The sequence below is a fragment of the Rissa tridactyla genome, chromosome 8 (genome assembly GCF_028500815.1).
Source record: "Rissa tridactyla isolate bRisTri1 chromosome 8, bRisTri1.patW.cur.20221130, whole genome shotgun sequence".
Classification (NCBI taxonomy): domain Eukaryota; kingdom Metazoa; phylum Chordata; class Aves; order Charadriiformes; family Laridae; genus Rissa; species Rissa tridactyla.
The window spans coordinates 36960269-36978887 of NC_071473.1; the positions used below are offsets into that span (position 1 = coordinate 36960269).

At 37.5% G+C, this 18619-nt stretch overlaps 1 protein-coding gene across 4 annotated transcripts in view; it reads right to left on the reverse strand.

Moving 5' to 3' along the window:
- RPAP2 (RNA polymerase II associated protein 2) overlaps nt 1–18619 on the reverse strand; it is a 41781-nt gene that overhangs the window by 22799 nt on the left and 363 nt on the right. For all 4 annotated transcript variants that reach the window (XM_054212420.1, XM_054212418.1, XM_054212419.1 and 1 more), the window contains exons 2-10: nt 17858–17903; nt 16723–16837; nt 15939–16037; nt 14861–14926; nt 13547–13635; nt 11227–11262; nt 9412–10351; nt 8204–8298; nt 5737–5817 (exon numbers count right to left, since the gene is read on the reverse strand). In XM_054212420.1, the coding sequence (XP_054068395.1) occupies nt 5737–5817; nt 8204–8298; nt 9412–10351; nt 11227–11262; nt 13547–13635; nt 14861–14926; nt 15939–16037; nt 16723–16837; nt 17858–17903 (1567 nt within the window). The remainder of the gene's footprint in view (nt 1–5736; nt 5818–8203; nt 8299–9411; nt 10352–11226; nt 11263–13546; nt 13636–14860; nt 14927–15938; nt 16038–16722; nt 16838–17857; nt 17904–18619) is intronic.

Here is an 18619-nt window from a genome sequence, read left to right on the forward strand (position 1 = left end):
AGCTTCCTTCTATGCAGCCTTGTATAAATTCAAACCCAGAAGGAAGCTACCGTGTCATTCATAGCCACTTCTGCCATCACTGGTGAAGATGGGAGGTTGCTGAAAATGAAATATCTGGCAACAAATTCAAATCCAGAGTTTTCTTCCCCAGTAAGTTGGGGTTTTTTTTTTAAAAAAATATTAATTTCTTTGCACAAGTATATAGCTACCCCCCAAAAAAGCGGTAAAAAATGGAAAAATAAAAGCATTTGTACTTGCCATTGTTAAAATTCAAGTTCTGTTAACTAATTCCTCAAAATTATATTCAAAATGGTCATTAAAAATGCAGTTATGAATAAGATGTTTTAAGGGATCATTTTGCATTTCCCTATTTCAGAAAGATATTAAAAATTAATAAAATAAATTTTTATTTAAGGATAGTAATGATTAAAGCAATATTATTATATTTTTCTCCTAAATCTTCAAGTCTTCCAAGCAAAATAAGATTTTGAAGCAGCGAGTACTCAAGTAGTGTCTCAACAGCCTGAGTTTTGTTAAATGATGAAAGGAAAAGCAATGTTTTGTGCCACGTGTATAGGAATTGTCACATCAAACTACAACCAATAGATCTGGCAAATACAGATTATTTTTGTTATTAAAAGATTCATGTTTCCCAGTTACTATTGGAAATAGCTAATGGTGTTAGCTAGCAACAAAGCTTGTACCTGGTAAACGATTACGTTTTTCTGGCTATAGAACAAGAGACAAAACAAAGCCTGAATGTCTTGACTCAATACTGATGACAGTGATAAACACTACCAAGAAATGCCTGATGGAATCATCTTGACAAGCAATTCATATGTAACATTCCAGTTAATCTGCTATGATGACACACAATGGAAGAGACAGCTCCAAGCCACCTGGGAAAACTCTGTCAAATAGAGAAAGCAGCTTTATTTCAATGCTCTACAAGGAGTTATTATTGATTAGAGCACACGAAGGTGTCATTCTTGTACATAAACTGAGAGATGCAGTTATTTGTGTCAATTAACTCTTATTCAATGTTAGTATTGATTGGCAAGGTCTGAACACTAGTCATTGCCATCAATATGTTATTTATGAAGGAGGTAGTCAAAAGACACAGATAACCAGCAGGATACGGCAGTATGGACCTGCTGATGTACTACTGTCACTGGACTGGATGAGCAGTCAAGTCAGGCTTCACAACGAGTAACCTTTCAGTACAACACCTGTCCTAAAGCACTTGTACGGCTGAAAAAAAACATTTCAGGCAGATCAGACTAAAGCTAGCAACCTACAGGTGTGAAGCCTTAAATAATAAGGAGCAGTGGAAGGGCAGTCACTTTCAAAAACAAGCAGTGTGTCAACACCAAGGCCTCTGAAGAGCAAAGCTTTCAGAAAACAGGGAAGTGCAAGTCCTCTGTAAAAGTGGTTCATTAATTCTTTGTCTTGCCTTTAGCCAAAACTGTTACTTCAGAACAATCCAGGAAAGAGAGGTCACTAGATTTCTGTCATAATAACAAAACGTGGAAATGTTACAGCTCTACAGAACTTTGTGTACATGATTTGAGTTTTGCAGCGAAATATTTTCGTTAGAGTTTGGCTAAATTCTCCCTCACCTACCCAAAGAAAGAAAACAACATGCAAATTTTCAAACCAGAATGTCTCTACTTTCCTAGCCTCTGTAGGGCAGGAAAAATAAGCCAAGAAGGTTAGATGATCCCAAATAGCTGTGTGGGTTCCTTAGTTGCTAGTTTGTGGGTGTTGTGGTTCACCCCAGCAAGATGCACTGCAGCTGGGCGTGACTGCTTCCACCATCCAGTAGGCAGCAGGACTCATGCAGCAGTTTTAATACTCTATGAACAAGCTCAGACTGAGCAGATGGATCCAAGTGGCTGACAGGATAAATGACTAAAGAGTAAGATGCATAAAAATTCCATCCCAAGTGACCTCCCAATAATTAACCAATGCCCAGCCTGAAAAGAAAGTGAACTCCGATATGGAAATTGTAGGAATACAGAGGAGTCCAAGGTTAAAGTAACGAATAAATAAAAAAGTAAACCCAAAAATGACAGAAAAAGAGCATACACGGTTGGTTCTACTCTTTTCCTTTAGTTGTCTTCCCATTTAATTACTGTCAGCTGCAAATTTTGCTAGCAGTACTCCATCAGCAAATGATGGCCTGATTTGTAAACAGCGGCAGCAGATTTAAGCACATCGCTAAGTACCTTGTGCAAGAACCTTAACAGGGACTGCAACAAACTTGAAGTTACAGGAAAGAAACTTAGCAATGCAGGAGCTCACCGCCCTTTCCTCAGCAGGATTACATTTCCTGGGATTTCTAGGAAACAATTTGGTAACAGGAACACTGTCCAATGGGGAATGGCAGATGAACACCAGGCTTATTATGCTAAATAGTTATCCCCTAGCAGGCCTCTAGCATCAGGTACTATGAACAAGATGCAAGAAAATGTAGCTGGTTAATATTAAAAAAAATCTTTTTAAAGTATATTTTTCTTTCTACCAGTTTATAAATTATAGTCTTGAGTGTTATTTCCTTTTCTAGAAGTTTGTTTACAATGAGAATATACTTGTCATCTATGAATCTATGAACTCAATTTTTAACATGTTACTATAAATTTGCCTAATAGATAGTAGCCACGAGTACTAAATGTACATTTGTTGAAAAAGCATTTCTTTGAACAGTTCTATGCTTGCTGTCTTTCAGTTTTACCCAGTATGCCTGTGTTCTTACACTGGGAGAAAAAGAAAAAAAAATGTGCCCCAAATGGAGAAGATTCTTTCTTTCTTTCTTTCATTTTACAATTCATCTTTGTTGCAAAGTGAAGTCATCATCATCTTTGCAAATGAAGCAGCCTTTTTGTTCACACATCCAGATTCCCAGATGTTCAAGAATCTGACCTGTTAGTTTGGCAGTTCACTTATTCTGTGAGGCAGCAAGCTGACTTCGTGGGATTAGGACATAAAGTTGTAACTTAACGGGACCTCAGCTATCTATAACTTTTCCAAAACTTGCACTAAGATGAGCAAAGTTTAACTAACCCAGGTCAGCACAGGCAAATACTAAGGCACAGATTGTTTTTCCTTTAGGCTTCAACTAGACCGATTTAACTATAAAAGACAGCTCCTCTATCCCCTGAAAAAGAGCAACATATTTACGTACTGTAGTATAATTTAGTTTGATAACAACCAGCAAAAATGAGCTACTACTGTAACTTTAGGCTGTCTTCAAGAGAAGCCCGTTTGGTTGAGAAAAGGTCACTAATATTCTGGTACTTTCACATTTACATTCAGAACCTTGTCTATGACAAAGTATTGCTGATTGACTTGACCTAAAATTCCACTTAACAAGGGTAATAGGTAAAAGCCTATTAGTGAGTGTATGCACTAGATAACATACACTCACAATACATATTTAAAAGCTAAAATATTGTCCTGTAAACAAGATAAGACAAAACTGTAGTAAAAAGCCTTGAACACATCTTTAGGAAACAACTGTATCGTATTCATTGACAAAGTTCAATGTCAATGATAAGCTCCAAAAAAGGAATTAAAATACTTGCAACCGTAAGATAAGGACAAAATTATATTTTCAATATGAAATATTATGCTTTAAAAAAAGAAAACAACCACACATTCACAAATACAATCATTTAGCCTCGATCTATATATAAATAGCTAATTTTCTCTTGATCTTTTAACAAAGTGCCCTTACACACTCTGGAGAATAATTTGACATCTCAGTTTTCGTAACAAAAGCTTACAGGCACTGAGGGACTTCATTTGGGAAGAGCTCTAACCATTCTAAAATGTCTCTTGAGATGCCTCTAGTGCATTTCCCAGCAGTGGTGATTGAATAAAACGCTGCCCAAAGGAGGCTGAACTGCAAGTGTTCCTTTAAAAACCAATGGAGCAGAAAATTGTTGTTGCTTAGTTCACCACATGCTCTTTTACCCTTCTTCAGCTAAGCTCTGCTACAGCCATGCGTTTCATTTCCTACCATCTTTGGCAAGTTCTTCAGCTTGAAATATTTCCGGTACAAAAAGCAGGAAAGAGCACTAGCATTTGTCGTTGCTCCCTCCATAGTCATCAAGCATTTTAACCACATCTACAAAGAAAGTAACGTTTAAATTTCTATATGCTGCAAACATAAATACAGTTTAAAATTTATCCCTGGTCCCCCTGCCAAAGCACTCAACCTAAAGTCAGAGAGACCGCTCATACTAAGCAAATTTAAAGCTACATACAGAATCGGAGATTTAAACCTATCCCTTCATCTTAATATCCATGAGCTAGCTTTTGTGTATCAACAGACCCTTCCATATCAGATATGCAAGAAAGAGAAGGGGCCCAAAAGTTTTTATTGCTTCCCTATTTCCTGTATTTTTGTATTATTTTACTATCAGTGACAATAAAAATCACATATATCTATATAAAGACACTTACACATTCTTGTGTCTTCAACCAGCCCCTGCCCCAAATGCTGAATTTCTAAGCAATTTACCTGGAATCTTCACAGCAAGAGAACCACAAGAACTTGCTGCCATTACCTTCAACTTACTTCCTAACAAAAAGGACGACCAGAAATAGATCAGGGGAGAATTTTAAAATATGATGCATTATTGCTACATGAGCCAGGTATTGGCTGCTACAATATAACCAAACATATCTCCCCCTGTTTCAGTGGTGTTGTTAAAATAAAAGGTTAATCACAAGTTAAAAGACCGCAATTACAGAATCAAGTTCCAACACTAACAATTCTTTTTAATAAAAGAGATCACGCACAGAGTCACCATTAAGGAAAAGAATAACTTCTGTAGCAAGAAAACCTGCATATAGAGATCTGTGTTTTAGTGGTGTCCTTCCAGATGTCAGATAAATCACAAGGAATCAGGTAGAGTTGTGTTTCTCTTCCCCAAAGCCTAGACTCCTTGTGGAGAATGCCACATGAATGAGTTTTGGAAAACGTACATGTAAACCTCCTACAGGGTGGGGATGTGGGGGGGAAGTTTCAAGATTGACAACGTACACAGAGTTAGCAACTGTTGTTGCTCCTTTTCCTGACAACACTTCAAGATGCAGGACATGATGTCGGTCCAAGTTATGAGAGTCACATCCCAAAGAAAACCTTAAAATGTTCACAGAAGTTACCACCATTCTGTTCTCCCTCCATTATTTATCCCAGTGTTTCCAAATACTGTCATTAGTGCTTCTGACTGTGATAAAGTGTCCACTAGATCCGTGGTCATAAAGTGTCCACTAGATCTACTTCCCCTTGAAATCAAAAACAAGACAGGTCAAAGCGGACCTTCTTCCTGGCTCTAGAAGTTAGTGGTAACCAATATTAAGCACATTAAAACCATTTAGCCTGGCTGTAGGGAGCCAGAGCAAAGGAAAGCGACAGATCTCAGAAACCCACGCTTAATAGGAGGTGACGAAGTAGCAGAACCTTTAAAAGACTCACCATCATCCTCCAGAGACCACTGGCCTAGTTTTTAAAAACCTACAAATACTCCTGGTGACCTAGCCACTGTCAGGAGCAGGGAAGGGGTTGACTTGTTAGTCCACAGGGAATGTGACATTACCTACATGAACACACAGCTAGAAAAGCGCGAATCTGCAATGGGGCCCTCTCCGTGCCCAAACCGCAAATCATTGAACAGCATGTTTAATTAATCAACCAAGAAGAATCTCTAAATAAAGACTAATACTGACCTGAAAGTTTTGACAAGATTTTTTAGCTCCGTGTAAACATCACCTGGAGTAATCTGAAGGGGGCCCAAAACTGCAGGTAATCTAGAAGGCAAAAGATACCCGTCAGTACACATTTTCCTCTTTCTCGTTTCTTCTCAAGTAGGACTTCCACCAGATCTCATGAAAGTTAATAAAAAGAGATTGCCTTTTGTGCAGCAGATCAGGCCTGTAGTTTACTTTTCAGACTCCTCTGAGTGGTGTTTGGGCAACACCTTCACTTTACAACAGCTTGTTTTTAAAAATAAGCAGCTCTAGTTCGGTGTGAACATGAAGAAGAAATTCAATATAGTTTTACATGCGTACTCTTATTCACTTGACATTTCAGTTCTGACAAGACATTCTTACCAAAAAATCAAAGTGTTTACATTATGAGGATTAGAATTCCAGGCCTCATAAGTGTTTCAAATATTTGTATTTGCTTGGTTCAAAAATAACAATACAAAAGGAAACTACATGTCTAAATGAGGTCTGTACACAGAAATCTACTAACATCAGACTCATGTAGATGCAACAGAAATAACATTCCACTGTACGCCTGATAGTTGGAATCAAGATGATAGTAGGGTAACCAGAAAATTTCAAAAGAAAGAAAAAGACAGATTGCCTCCCTACTTGACACTGCATAAAAACTGATAGAGCATACAACAAACCACACATGCTGTTTTAACTAGCTGTCAGTATCTCCACGTGCTGGAAATAACATGCATTGGTTTTCACATTTAGGATGCAACTTTTGCCTTTTTTTACCCGTTTAATAGTTACTATCCTCTTGCATTTGAATATCCTGTTATTTATATTTATATGCGCATGGTGCATCAATATTGCTGGAAGAATCAAGATTTCTATTCTCCTTTACATCACTATATGTACAAAAACTGCACACAGGATTCTTATGATGCTGGGCATATTCATATTCCCAGTAGCTTCATCTAAACACACCAGAAATCATTGCTTTATCACAATGAAAATTGTCTCTCTTACTTGAGTGTGACAGGACTACTGCATCACCTCATGAAAAAAAACCTTTGAAGAAACTAAGAAAAAAACCCCACATGCTGTCTTTCTTATCCTCTATTCATGGAGCATCAGACTTTTAAGTTCAACAGAAATTTTCCTACAAGCTGAAAATGACTGACAAACTTGTGGAAAAATATGAAGAAGCAGAGAAACTGCTTTACCATACAGTGGTAGTCCTTGGAATCTATGCGAGATTGACACTTACAGAAAGATCAGAGACAGCCACCTTTCTTGCAGCATGGTTTGACTCCATGTTTGTAGCCTGTCCATACTTGTTGCAGGTAGAGAGAAACAGAATGGAGTTTTCTGGGGTTTTGGGGGGAGTTTTGGTTGTGTTTTTTTTTTAATTAAAAAAAATGCTTCTGCAAAATCTAGCTTGGCTAGCTAACACAAACTACAACCATAGAAAAGCAAAACACCCCTAACAAAACCACCACAATCACAGCTTTCAAACACTCATTTATCTGCATCGCATTGACAACAGGAGTATTTTCGAGGTCCTCTCAACTTTGACAATTTAATAATTTTAACAGGTACAGCAGAGATCCCTTAATCTCTTTTCTGGGACTCAAAAGCCCTTTTATGTATATGAAAAAGGTCTGGTGTTTGGAAAGTTTTAAGATTCAACTCTGAGGGCCTTTAATGGTTGCAGCTAGAGGCATACTGATACCAGCCATCCAAACATCAACTAGAAACTCTTTTAGCAAGACCTTTGCTTAAACTATTAAGAGGTTTGAAAACACCACTTCTTTCTGTATATATTTGTTTACCAGTGACAGGATGCTTAATGTACAGGACAAATATTTGCACTCCTCCCAATCAAGTTTTTCAGTTTAGACTCGAGGAGTTGATACATACAGCTATTTAAATATTTCATATTTTATGTCAATCAGATTCTGCTTTTAAACAACCTACAAGAATCTAAATAGTTTAGATTATTTCTGGATAATCAAGGGAAAGAAGGATGATAAATAAAGGGCTTGCTGTGGAATTTGGTGGGTTGTTTTTTTGAAACATGTTCTCATTTTAAGCTCAATATGTTATACCAACACTTAGATCTAAAAACCACAGAAATTTTCAATGTAATGACACAATTACGTTGACTTCCTGAAATGCTGTCAACTACAAGCTCCAATACTTATAGGAAGGGACAGGTTTCTTCTAGAGAACACCTTAGTAGTGAGATTCTGACACCTACCTCAGCAAGCTGTGCAAAACGACACCTGCAACTGTACCGCAGATGACTGTCTCAGAGATAAATAAGTTTTTTAGGGCAATAACAGGTTTTAAGTTCTGACTAAGGCCACCTAGAAAAACCCAGAACGTCCTTATACAGTGTGTTTGTTTCTTAAAATGATGATGAATGAGCACCAACTTCAGCATAATATTTACCAAAGAAAAGTATACTTACGCTTTTCTCAGTTTTTCAAGGACGATTCGCTTTCTAATCTGCATTTGTGCATTTGAATCAACAAGTGGGAAGGTGAGATCTTCCTGTTGATCATCCTGTATTAGACAAAAAACTTAAACAGCTATAATCTAGTATTTAATTTAAAAAGTCATGCATCAAAAATGCATCAAAATAGTCACAGCTTATCAATAAATGTTTAAACATAAGAAAACTCTTATCTCTGAATAGGAAAAAAACCACCATCACAGTAATTTCTTAATGGACAGAAGTTTGTTTAATCTGACCCAACATACAGTGTGCAGCTAACCTATTTTTCCCCTTCCCTCTGCGAGATACTTTAATTCAACTAATGGTAAATTCCTTCAAAACTTAAGTCAGAGCAAACTTTTTCCAAGAAGCAATGTAATAGCTTCGTTTTGCAAGAAGCAGTATTATGAAAATTATACCCTCTAATGCTAACATCACACCTGAACTTCAAAAGCAAAAGCAATTTCACATGCCATTACAAACTATGCAACCCACCTAGCCTAGTCAGCAATACTGTTTTTACAGTAGTGGCAAGAAGACCCAGTCACTGTCAGCTGGTTTGGCCTGACCTGAAAGGGGTAAAACCTCAGACCACTCTATTTCTTGCAGTCTGGAAATTCTCCAGAGGTCTTTTTCTCAATTGTCTAGATTGTGGCAACTTATCCAAACAAATCAGCATGTTCCAACTCAGAGAATTTTAACACTAACTAATGCCAGAGACCTAGTTTTACTCAAGAGGAGAAAGAAATCCAATCTCAAGTATGCCCTGTCATGAATAAAAGGCAAAAAATCATTAAATAAAAATTTTATTTAATGAATCAAAGGGGGAGAGAAAAATACGCGAAACGTTCCCTCTTCACCCAAAGCCTACTTTGACTTACGACAGATTGTTTCACCTAAGTAAACCTTCCTTACCTTTATGCTTCACAAACTGAAAGAGAGCTAACAGAATTGAATGTGTCCCCAACAGTCATACAAATTCATTCTTACCAACCTAAAATACAATTCCTCAGCCTTATGTGACTGTTGTGAATCTATCCAACCTTCCTTTTACTATTTTACATTAATAGCTTGATGTTACCTTGGCCACATCCACTTGGGATGACAGAAGCAAAAAGCTTGTAATGATTCTTTGAAGGCAGGCTTTATACAGCCTTGACACTATTCCACTGGAAACTTACTTTGTCTTTGTTTGGATGTTCCTCTGCTTGTGCATGTGTCAACGCTTCCTCAGCCAAGATGCACTTTCCTTTATAGAACTCTTTTACTCGTAGTTCTAGGAACTCTGTTTCTTCTTTTAACTTCTCGTAACTAGGCACAGGCTTAACTATTCCATCTGGGCTCGTGAAAGGTAAAGAATAGTTCAAACTGTTTTCAGACTCTCCTACAGCAGCAGTGTTAAGATCATCAGCTGCATCTAAGTCATCCTCATCAAGTTCTTCACTCTCCTGGTTGGCAGACGACGCACATTCTGATGAATATAAAGAAGTGTAGTTTGGGCCATAGAGAAATTTTAAAGTTTCCTCAGTTCTCCATTCTGTAAGCGTTTGCTTAAGCACTTCCAATAAACTGCCTTTGGAACTAACTGGATCCCTCAGTCCAGGTTTTTTATGTTCTTTTGAGTTAGCTAGTGTTCTTTTAAGATGTTCTGCCCCTCTTTTGCTCACACCTAGAAAAACTATCTGTGAACCACTACAGGTGTTTTCATAGTTTTCTAAAGCACTTGATTTTCCTAGAGTAGTATTTTTTGAAGGCATTGCAGTTATTTTATTATGAACAGAGCGAGCATATGTTTCTTCTGGAGCATCTAATTTACAATTAGATAGCTGTTCAGTGGCTTCTACCACATCTGAGTCTTCAGTTTTAGGGCTGGAATAGACTTTCTGAGCATGCTTCTTTTTGAGGATGCTGTTCCTGTGCAATCGTTGTGCAAAATTGGCTGAACTTAACTGACTTCCTGGTAGGACAGAAGAAACAAATTCTTGTTCAGTATCACTACTGCTGTCACTGGCTGTGTCATAAGAACCAGATTCACATGGATTTGAAGATATCCTAGGATTTTCAATGTCAGAAGCTTTAATTACTTCATCACATAGTTTCACCTCTTCTCCAGAGTGTCCACTGTAACAGAAAACACAAGCTATCAATGTAATAAGAAATGGGTGTTACTCGTAATAGCTTTTCATTCTTGTATAAGAAAGATAAACAAAGCATTTTTCCCTTATAACAGAAATATGCTTTTTTGCTTTAAGAATCATGGCTGCTCTTCTAGAAGTCTTATTGAACTCAAAGAATTGTAATGTTCTCCAATCAAGATGACAAGTATAGACACTATTAGGTAAGTGAATTCTCAGTTGCTTACTGAAAGTTAGAAAAGGATAGTAAACGAAGTATTATTAAAGACAGCAGAATAATGCCAGACTTAGCTTGATGGATAGTGCAATTTTAAAACGAAGACAGGCATCTTAACATGTATATGAATATAATACCCTAAAATCAGGGGGACAGCAGAGCTGGTTTTTAGCATATGTAAGTTTGCCACCTAATGGCCACGTGTTGCAAAAGAAAACAAACGAAAAGTCACAATACACAGCAAGGTACAGAGAGATGACAGAATAGCATTTCATTTTAGCTGATATAGATGTTTTAGATTAAGAAGTACAGAAGCTTTCATCACATATAATTGGTACTATTTTCTTTATAAAGAATAGATGTTATAAAACATGCAAAGTACAAACAGTGTATTTGTCTCAGGTTTCAACAGGCTCAATTAAGATGTACAGGCCAAGAACAGCTGTACACTAAATCACACAGATCAAACATGCTCGTTTAGAATCACAAAGGAAAAAGCTAAACAAGACAAATAATCCTTTGTGTAGGTTCTAATAAGGTTTTGTCTGTAACACAGGAAATCAGATTGCCCTTTCACCTGGTATGATGCTAAAACGTCTAACTGTAAGAGCATATAACGAAAAAAAAATTATTGTTCTGTGTACCTCTGTCCCTCCTTCAGCAGCTCTATATCTGGTGGTCTGCAAAAAGAAGATTCAGAATGAAGATTCTCCTGCTAAATCAATGCTCTTGAAATAAAAATCAATACATAAAATACATAGTTGAGGTTGGAAGGGATGTCTGAGGATCTTCTAGTCCAACACTCTCTGTTCAATGCAGGGTTAGTGAGAGCAAGTTTATACATACGTGTTCACAGTGCATGACTCACGTGCCTGCAGCATGATGCTGTTATGTTGAACAACATTCAACAGAACCAGCAAGTCACACAACTGTTAGTCAGAAAGGACCTCTGGAGATCCCTAGTCTGGCCTCCTGCTTGTAATGCAATTGTCACCAGCGCTAGATTAGGTCAGCCACAAATTCAATGAAGTTTAAATCTTGAAAACCTCCAAACATGGAGATTTCAAAACATTGATGACTGTCCTGTTTCACTCCACCATAACCTTAGTGCAATTTTTTTCCCAATGTCCAAACTGAACCATCCATGCAATAATTTGTGGCCATCACTCCTTGTTAAGTTTTCTGCCATCAATCAAGAGTAGTGTGGTGGCTCTGTAATCTTTGTAACTTTTTTTCAAATAGTTGTAGGCTGCTTTCAGATCACCCTTTGGTCTCCTCTTCAACAAAGTATACATGCCAAGATCCTCACAGGTCACAAAGCTCCTATAGTAAAACCAACCTTGGGCCATTTATAGACAAATGCTCCAAATTAATGCAAAAAATATGAACATTAGGTTATCTTTATTTATTTAAAATTTTACTTTGTTAAAAATTAGGCTATCAAGTTATACTGTTTTAAGAAAATGGAGTTTGAAGGTTTCCAGAAACTCTAAGAACCATAACTAAACAAATTCTGATGCGTTTCTTTCCAAAGCTTTGCTTGCAGTTAATCTACTTCAATTCAGTTATAAGGCAGCATCACAATGCTATTCATTTTATTAAACACTAAATGTTGAAATCCTCACCCACCTGTGCTATGAATGAAAGAAAACCTTTTAAGCATGCACTAACACCTCTCAGACAGTAGACAAAAACCACCACGTTTAAAAAGATGAGAGCTGCACTGCTCATATGAATGAATTGAGTTTGGAAACTAAAGGTGATAACATACAACGATTTAAATTATTAACTCCATATAACTCTTCTTCAGAGTTTTAAGTGGAGGTTGTAGGCATTTCTGTCAAAAGAATTTCAGATATCCTAACGTGTAAGCGTTTATCAGTGTGTGCACATGTATGTGGTTGTGCAAACAGGCATACCTAGCCATGAACTATCTGGGGTTTTGTTTGTTTGGGTTTTTTTTTTTTGAAAATACTGCCTCCCTACCACCACCCAGCGTAAATAATTAACTATGTCAGGTATATCAGAACTATACACTTTCAACATTAAGAATAAAGGGAGGTTTTATAACTACTTTCTTTAAAGACAGCAAAGCAAGAGCACAAAAATACTGGTAAGTTTACTTAGACATTTAATGAAGAGACTAGTTTCACCTAATAGAATCCCTCAGATCAGATCAGGCTGCTCTAAACCTCCTCTTTCGTTGATCAGATATTTCATATGACTGATCTGAACTGTGAAACCAAGCTCACACTTGTAATTTCAGTTAGTTTCTTTTGTTGAAAACCAGGAGACTATGAAAAGTAGTGTCTTGGAGAACCAAAGCTGAATAAATTCACCTAAACGTTCTCTAGGCAAGTATTTACGGTTAAACAGTGACACCCATTGGCTCAATTCATTATTTGCAAGCCTACGTTTCCCAAGCTAGGAACATGAACTGCATCACACCATTCCAAAATGCGTGTTGCAGTAACAGCAGGAAATGGGCAATGTGAAATTAGAGTTTTAGCCAGGATGAAGAGCCTCTTCATGTTATAGTCTGCTTTCAGGTGCAAGCATTCACAGTCTAACCGTAAGACCAATGCCAAGTGCTGTGCTAGAAAGTCTCCTATAACAGGATAAGATTAATTCATCCTGTGGTGAAAACACTACATGGTTTGTAAAAATCCAATCCTAATAAGTGCATTTAAAGTTAATAGCAGTTGACTATTATTTATGACTAGTCTGCCCTCTAACTAACATGGTCATGTCTACTGAGTAGTACTGAGTGATGTTAATTATTGTGATAAATATTGTAACAACACTTTTAAAATTGACACCATGCTAAGCTAACATGTTAACATCAGTTACCCCTCTGTCAGCCTCATCATTTTGATGAACTGCAGCTAATTAATTCGCATTGCGGCTTGGATAGAGAAAATTATATTCTCAAAAGGAGCAATGAGCTCCAAAGGTTATACTTACTTTTCTTCTTCTCGCATCCATACTGGACTCTTGGAAATCTGAGCTTCAAAATATTTAGATGCTCTATAGCAAAAGTTGCTGCAAAAGCACTGGAAATGAGAGAGAAAGCAAGAAAATATGACTAAAGACAAATTTCATACTCATATAAAGTTGTTAGAAGTTGTTTACAGGCATATATGCCTGTAAAATTTAAGTACCAATTCATATTTCTTTTTAAGCCTATGACCAGGTTTCTAATTCACCTGAGAAACCAAACCTATCAAATAGGTCTATCCCATTCCCCACAAGACACTTGAAGCTGCTTCTTTTCTCACCACTTTTCTGCTTTTTGCACTTTGATTACATACCGAAAAGCAAACCAGTGTTGGATTCTACATAACAGTAATTTAAAAAAAAAAAAATCCAAAACTGCTCAAAGAGCCATCCCTAATCCAACAAGACAGTCATAAAGACATGCAATAAAATTCAGGTTTTTAATAACAAAAATTTTGGTTGGCAACAGAACTTGGATATTTTGCAATACTCAGAACAACACCTAAAATTCTGCAGTATTTTTGAAAAATTATCTTGCACGCTTACATCAGTGAACAAGACAAAACATCCCACTTCTCAGAGTCTTGCAAAGTAGCTTGAGAATGCAATTCCCAGAATTTTGTGTATCCCAGAGTTGTAACCAGAAGAAAGGAATGTATATTAGCAACAGTGGTTCTGGAACTAGAAACATTTATCCTATAATTTAGTGTATAAGCACCTCTAGGTGATTGCGTATCCTGTGAGCAGGCAAAGATGACTTTTACTCAACCACATGCATGAATATGCTTAAAGAAAGAAAAAGACTTTGTGAAGAGACAGCTTTTACATTGAAAAGTCCTCAAAAAAGAACCCTAAAGGTAGTCACACTAAGGAATGCATAAGATGCAACTCCTATTACGCTACCACAAACTTCAATGAATGAAAAGGATGTGCACTTTGAGCGTACTAAAGCTCATTGATTGTACCAGAGCAAAACAGAACACTTCTTCACAAATGTCTTTTAACAGATCAGCTGTACCACATTCAAACTGCTATCCAAACTTTCCATGTTATGTTTAAATTTAGAAAAGAAAATAAGAAGGTTTTTGTCTTTCCAAAGAGAGCATCTAGAAACTAAAATGCATGGAAAAACTTCATATTCTAACAGTTCAGGAAAATTATTTTTGTAAGAACCAAACGCATTGGCTCTGAATCAAGCCACTTCATGAATGCTGTTACAAAATGCATTTCTGATGGTGAGACAATATTAAATACATTTTAGAAATAGACTTGTTACCATACCTTTCTTTCAGTGATATCATAAACTCTGTTTGTTTTTGTTGAAATTCTGTACTTCTGTTTTGGCACCTAAAACAATATGCTTTCATCAGCAAAACTTACTTCCATCATGACAGAAAACTTAATTTTAAATTCACGTATTTTAATATCTGTAATATGTTTTAACTGAATTGCATACTACAACTGCCTTTTCTCTCAATTCTTTTGATATTGTACCTTCTCGGATGTAAGAATGGCAATTTATCTCTAATCATTCACATCTCACTATCAGTAGAAGCGCACTTCAGATCCACAAGAAAGCCACCACTGAATGTAAAACAATTGAGCTGCCATGGCAGAAGCTTTATTCATGTGTAAGTGTTGGGCAATTACAGACAGGTCCTTCTTTAATCTGCATCTACTTATATGCACGTGAGACTGTGCAGTCAGGGACGCCCACCACTACCCAGACAAACCCAGAGAGGAACTTATGTAAAATATATTACAGTTTCCAAGTTAATTTCTGTGGGGATATATAAAGTCCGAAACAGTAAAACTTTCTGCACTTGAGTAGATTTTTTTTTCCAGATAATCAGGTGTGCCACAACTAGTATTACAGGTTATCCAACTGAACTGAGTTCTGCTTAAATTCTGACGTACCATACTTAAATAAGTGTGACTACGATTTTGACACAGGCAACATACATTTTTAGAGCAGATGTATACACATTCACATAGTGATATCCCTGCACTGTATTATTTTTTCACTTCGATCCTTCTCAGAAATATATGGTTACACTGAAGAACGAACAACATCAGAAAATCTCCGCGTGCACAAAGGAAGGCCATAACGCCATACCTCATTCATCTTTATTACGGTCAAAGTAGATGCTAACAAATTCTGTCATACAGTAATGGTTGTCAATGGAGCAAATTTTACCTTTTACTTCAGAAGGATTATACTGAAACGGAATGATATGATGCCTGGCGCATTGCTTGGCAGTATTTTAATCTATATTTAATATTGCAAGTTTAAAAATGCGAGAGAATCAAGATTTTGAAGAGATTCTTATGATAACAGCATTAATAAAAAGTAACTTACATTTTCCAGTTTATTTTGACATAGAGGATAACCACATAGTTTGATGATAGACCGTTCATCAACAACGTCTTTATAGTGAGATGGAGTAATAAATTTTCCCTAAAATGACAAGAAAACAGTTCAACAACAGATACTGGAAAATCTGTCATTTTTTGTACTCAAAACATCTCATAAATAAATACATATTTTTAATTTGATAACAGTTATTTAATAAGTTTAATAAACAACATTTAGAACCTACAGAGTAAAAACAGTAAAAGGGTAAACAGGGAAAGATGACAGACATGGGCAACTTCCTTTCACATATAGAAAAGCCTCATAATTTTGCTCCTATATGCACCTATTTTCATAATTTTCCTCTATTTACATGTTTTGTACACCTATTTACCAGCCTATTTACAACTTCAACAGGAACAATCATCATACTGTTCCAGCAAAACTGTACTGATAGATAAACTGTGGGGCATTACTGAGACATTGTCTAAATTCACAGATGATGTGATGTGGACCTAAATTTTTATACTTCACCTATCAGTCCAGAACCATACAGGCATAAACAAAGGCTGTGGTAATAAAGTGAGGATTCACAAATGTATACAGTCCTGCAAAACTAGGGCATGTTTTCATTGCAGAACCCTTGACAATAAGGCAATCATCATCAGCGCTGCTGAGAGAGAGAATAAATCATTTGTCTACTTTAAACCATAGCAAATTGTTCCAAAAACTTTAAAAAAAGAAGTTGAACACTAAGATACAAAATACTGTAAAAACTTGCAACACCTACAGAATTCAGAAGGAAGTCTTCAGTAATGTTCTCTTCCAGTAGTTGTTCAACAATATACAATGCTTTTTTCTCAAATTCAATCTTCTTTCTCATAGCAGCTTCCAGAGCTGCTTTCCTGTAACAGAACAGACACTGAATGACACACAGGGCAGATTTCCATAAAGAATTCTCCAATTTTATCTTTATCTATTTTCTGAAATAAGTAGCTTCTATTTTTATGCATCACACTATGTTGGCCAAAAAAAGCAACAAGTAACTGGACTAGTAATTCTGTAATAACTACAGAGGAGTTTCCAATTTTGGTTTCCTCTGTTTCCACCCCAGTCAGGAAAAGTATTGACTCTTACTGCATTGCCATACTTCCATACAAGGTTACCCAACTTGCAAGAGAGGGAAGCCCAGAACCAGCTGGACAAAGAGCCCTGGACAAACAATTTATGGAGTGTTGCTAGGAGAATGGGAGCTGGATGAGACACGGAAGAGCGGGAAGAAAAAAGGACTGGGACAAGACTGAGTGTGAGAATACAAAGTAAAGGAAGGAATAAATCAAGAAAATACCACTACAGTAGATTTCCTGAGTGTTCCTGAGTCTTGCCACTATTCTACTGTCAGCAAATACCCACAGAGCAACCATTTAGGTGTCTCTAATCTCCATTTGGCAGTGCTTGCCACAGAGGTTGTCAACGTACAGTGATTCTGTTGTCTTAACCAACAGAGGTCTACACTATTCACCTGGAAGTCTAGGTCTACTACTGTGTCAAATGAATATTTAGGTAATTGTCCGTGGCAGAAAGTGTTCTTTCCTCTCAAGTTTGTTTTTTGAAGTAAATAAAGAAAAATGGCAGGTATGCAAAGAAGTTAAGATGGCAAAAAGCAAGCACTACAGACTATGTAAATACAACTGTGGAGGTTACATTCATAAACTTCTAGCATATTACACAATGCACATATGTGCATGCTGTTAGAAGTTACACAGCATCACTCCAAACAAGCCTGTATGATGTTGATGTTGGCAATCTCCTGAAGTTAGTCACTGTACTCTGAGAAAGCAAAAAAACCACACAAGGCAGAGAATGCGATTTCGAAGTGAGGCAAAAAACCATGAATGTCACATGTTGTTTGTTAGAAACTATACCTTTGAGCAGCATCTTCATTCTTCTGAGCAGCTAAATGTTTATTTCCTAGAAATCAAATATACAAATGGAGAAATATAGAAATTAGTGTACTTTCTTTCTTTACGTGAACAATACTGGAACCTGAAAAATAGTGAAACCTCTAAACTATAAGGACAATCAAGAGAATTGCTTAGAAACTTGCTTTTGGTGGCCAAGAGTGACTTCAGTAAGCTAGCAATCATTCAGCAACTAGTTAGACATGCTTTTTGTAAGTGCGAGGGCAGACAGGCCCAACTCTCTTCATATTCTCTTTCATCGTGTTCTGTACAGTCAGAAAGCTAAAGGAAAAATACTTCTGACAATAACTTTGTGCTAACCACGCTCACCCTGGCTCTCCATCCCGGCTTCACCCCTGCACCCCACTGCTCGGGAATGCCGTCCTTTCCAACTGCTCCCACCACTGGGTTTGCTCCGGGCAGGACCCGGCACTCGGCCTGGACGCCGGCACCCCCGCTCACCACAGAGCGGCCTCTGCCGCCATCCCCGCCTCCCGCTCTCCTCACCGCGCTGCCCCGGGGCCCTGCCCGCCCTGCCCCGGCTACCGGCATGCAGCACTCGGGCAGCGGGTCCCTTAAGCAACAGGAGGAAAAATAACGCACTGTTATGCTTAGAACACTACAACGCAGTTTTCCGACCAGCTACACGATCGCTGTCAAGCCTGAGGTTTGGAGCGGGGCGGGCCGCCGGCACGGCAGGAGCCAGGCGCGCACCCCCCGCGCAGC